The 3,700-nt window shown below is 28.5% G+C and overlaps 1 protein-coding gene across 1 annotated transcript; it reads right to left on the bottom strand.

The window, feature by feature from the left end:
• Positions 1-251: 251 nt before the first annotated feature.
• LOC130893960 (phospholipid phosphatase 2-like) lies at positions 252-2,912 on the bottom strand. The gene is made up of 3 exons (XM_057800419.1): positions 2,708-2,912; positions 1,452-1,930; positions 252-671 (listed from the first exon to the last, which is right to left on the bottom strand). Exons 1-3 carry the CDS (start codon positions 2,841-2,843, stop codon positions 369-371), a joined length of 918 nt encoding a protein of 305 aa, XP_057656402.1. The 5' UTR covers positions 2,844-2,912; the 3' UTR covers positions 252-368.
• Between the last annotated feature and the right edge of the window lie 788 nt (positions 2,913-3,700).

The raw sequence follows: 3,700 nt of genomic DNA, 5'->3' as shown, positions 1-3,700 counted from the left end.
AAACTACTAAAAAAACTGTTATATTAATTAAAATTTCCAAAAACACACACAAGCTCTCTAACAACTAAGATTAAATGAGACAAACTTAGATTTTTAAAATGGCTACTTCCGTCGTACTTGCGACTATGACGATCATTAATTTTGCAACTAAAGTGAATAATAAACACAGTTGGCAATAGTGAGATGAATGCCAAGTTTAGGAATCAAAAAAATTAAATTAAAGAAATAAAAACATTTCGTTGGTTCTTTGAATAAGCGTGTATTAACCGATGAAATAATTACAATAAAAAAAACTTGTAATACATAAAATTTTAACGAATATTTTTGAGCATTAAAAATATAAATAACACGTTTGTTAAAATTGTTTACTATGAACTATCGTGAATATTTGGAAAATTTTGTTTTTTATTCGCTAACGAAATACGTCTTTCTAAGCATATACTACAAATTTGAGTGTTACGATCACGCAATTTTTCTCTTATAATTCTGATGCTATAAAATGCAAATCCTATTCCGAGTATACTGCCTATTAGCACATCCCACCAGTGGTGTCGCCTATCGGTAATCCTCGAAAGTGAACATAACAATGACCACGTGATACATATGCAAATAAAAAATTGTTTTGTGATATAACCAGCGTTTACCACAGGCATTTTACTGTGTATTATATACTGAAAAAAAGTATATCATTAAATTAATTCATACATAATCATTTATGGGCGTATTTGGTTTAACTATTTATAAACAAACATGTGGTAGTGTAACTAGACTGTTTAGTGTAGATCAGTGTCTGAATCCCAAACAAATCAATTTTAGTAAGATTAATTGATGTTTTACTTAATAAAGATATTTCAAGTATATAAACGATTAAGTATTTTATATATATATATATATATATATATATATATATATATATATATATATATATATATATATATATATATATATATATTATAGAATGGAAACAATTTTATTACATACACACTTATAGTAAGCATGAACCTAAAAATCTTTATTCTGATTCAATTTACATTCATTCTAAACCTTCGAATGAGTATTACTGACGATAATCTGATCCTTACAATTTGTTTTTATTTTTAAATATTTTAGTTGATCGATTCAACTTGTAGTCTACACTTTAACATATTAGAAATGGTTATTTTTAATTATAGTGGTATTTAACAAATAAATAGTGTCGAATTATTTGACTATAAATTATCTGTTTCGTTTAAAACATGGACATTTCTAAATCACGATACACTTCACAACTAATATACGTAATTAAAGCAACGTTGCCAAACTATTAGATCATAAAAACCGAAAAGTAACCGCAGTATGACAGCTCGTTAACTTTTTCATACGTAATCATGATAAGATTTTATATTTATTTTTAAAACTATATTCGCCCATAGAATTATTCGTTCTATTTTCGAATTTTAATTCATACTCACCGATGTGAAAATACCAATAAACCATGATATAGAAGAATGTCCGGAAGGAAAAGACAACGAAGCATCAACTATATCAATAACTGCAAGATTTTCATTGGTACAAATAAAATTTGGTATAAATTGTCCTGCAGTACAATTTTTAGCCGTATTCGGTTGACAACTATCCAAAAAGTGAGGCCTGTGTTCGCCGACTAATACTTTAGCTATAGAAGTTATAAACAACGTGTTAGTTACTCCCACTAAACATTCAATTTCATAAAAAACCACACTGTATATATTGATGTTTTTAATAGACTCAGTTACGAGGAATTCCGTCAAAAGGACCATGATGGTTGGTAATAAAAAGGCTGTTACTCCTAATGTCACTGGAGATATAGTTTCTTGTCTGTATTTGTGTGATATTACGGGATCCTCACAGTAAAAACCTTGTTGTACTGAAGGTATAACACCAAATTCAAGTAGAATTATCATTAAAACAACTGAAACAAGATTACAGAATGTATTTAAATAGCTATTTTTAGAAATCCACAATATAGTTTGATTTTTTTTACAATTTGGCAACAGTGGGAGAGGTCGTTAGTTATGAGATAAAATAATCTTATTCTAAAACTATGATACGATATATCGAATAATGAACATAATATAATTTGAAAAAATGCAGTAGCCTCATTTTATTAATATTATATAAAATCTAAAAGAAAAAAATGACGCCATCAATAAAAATTATCTATAATTCTTTCATAAAATATTAAATACATTTTAATACAATACGCCGCAGTATTATAAGTTGCCTAACTAGTAGGTTTGGATATCATTTTCATGCTGCTAGCCCCTATTGTAGTGAAAATGTTGTCACTCAGTACACGTATGAGGATTATATTTCCACTCGAAATTGAACCTTAATAACGGAACGACCAAATAGCATGTATGTCCATATTTATAATAAAGGTCTTTCTAGTTTGCAAATAGTGTTTTTATTCAACGATTTGATCCTCGCCAGTATATCGATATTATCGATTTTTACATAGCTACCATCCATATAAACAACAAAAAACATACATTTAGGGTATTTGATTGACAAATATGATTTCATTGAGAATTTTTTGTTTACAGTTTAAACACTATTTAGAATTTAGTTTAAAGATTGTTGATTATGAACAAGTAAAGCACACTTGATGAATGTTTCGAGACATCCTGTATACATGAAAACGTGCTTGTTGATAAATGATTTGTATAATTGAAGATTGTAAACTTACCAAATATCCAAATTAAAACATTTAATAAATAAGCCGAGGTTATTTGATTGCCGAATAAAACACCTACCACGATTTTCTTAGGTTGTAGTGACAGTTTTGGTTCTGGGACGCCCAGAGCAGACAAAATGGCACCCATTTTTCAATTCAAATCATATGCAATGTTTCGGGGTAACGTAATTATATAAGCAGAATGAAAACATAGTTTTATCAATTAGATTTTACGTGGATAATTATAAACATTTCTAGGCCACGTCATTCGAACAAACATTTACTAAATGATAAGAATTTTTTGTGGTCAAGGTACTATATCAGATTTGGTTGCTAACATAATTGTGTTAAATACATTGTGAGGGAAGAGCAAACTTTTTACTCTATTACAAGTTGTTAGTAGGGTAGTTTTGTGCACATAATTTATTCAAATACTCGAATCTAGTTACTTTTTTTAAATGTTTTAGTGAGAATAAAATCCACGATAACAACTATAGTGTTCGGAATTTATTAAATCGTGCAACGCCGCATGGGCAAGATGAAGTTTTTTGTCTCTCCTGTCTGTAGGATTCTTCATGTTTTTGTTACCTTTTTGTGAAGTGATAGATAGTCTTTACATAACATTCCTTGCATCCTTGTTGTAATAGAAATTTTATTCCAAGATATAACATAAGTAACTTTTATTTGTAATAAATGTATTCTTTGAAGTTATTTTGTTAAAAAACTATTGATATTTGAGCTAAATTTACTCAATTCTAATGAGAATATGTCTTTTTTTAATTTAAGTGCTTTGGTTTTATATCACAGTAAACAAAGTTCTTCATATGTTAGTGTGCCTGGATGTGTTAATAATACTACGAGGGCTGATCAGAATATGTGGAACGTAATAAATTGTGATACTGTGCATTGTGATGTTAGTTAATGAAAACATAAAGGTAAGTGCGATATAATGTTTCTGGTAGGGCATTGTAAACCAAAACAAAAATTTTCGACGTCAACGATACT

This window comes from Diorhabda carinulata, chromosome 5 (assembly GCF_026250575.1).
Source record: "Diorhabda carinulata isolate Delta chromosome 5, icDioCari1.1, whole genome shotgun sequence".
Taxonomy (NCBI): domain Eukaryota; kingdom Metazoa; phylum Arthropoda; class Insecta; order Coleoptera; family Chrysomelidae; genus Diorhabda; species Diorhabda carinulata.
This window is presented reverse-complemented; position numbering and strand designations above follow the sequence as displayed.

Excerpts from the sequence above, each read along its gene's own strand:
- LOC130893960 (XM_057800419.1), bottom strand. The coding sequence starts at position 2,843 with ATGGGTGCCATTTTGTCTGCTCTGGGCGTCCCAGAACCAAAACTGTCA. Across the intron at positions 1,931-2,707 it reads TGTTTTAATTTGGATATTTG|TTGTTTTAATGATAATTCTA; the intron begins GTAAGTTTACAA and ends ATCTTGTTTCAG. Across the intron at positions 672-1,451 it reads TTATTGGTATTTTCACATCG|TATATAATACACAGTAAAAT; the intron begins GTGAGTATGAAT and ends ACTTTTTTTCAG.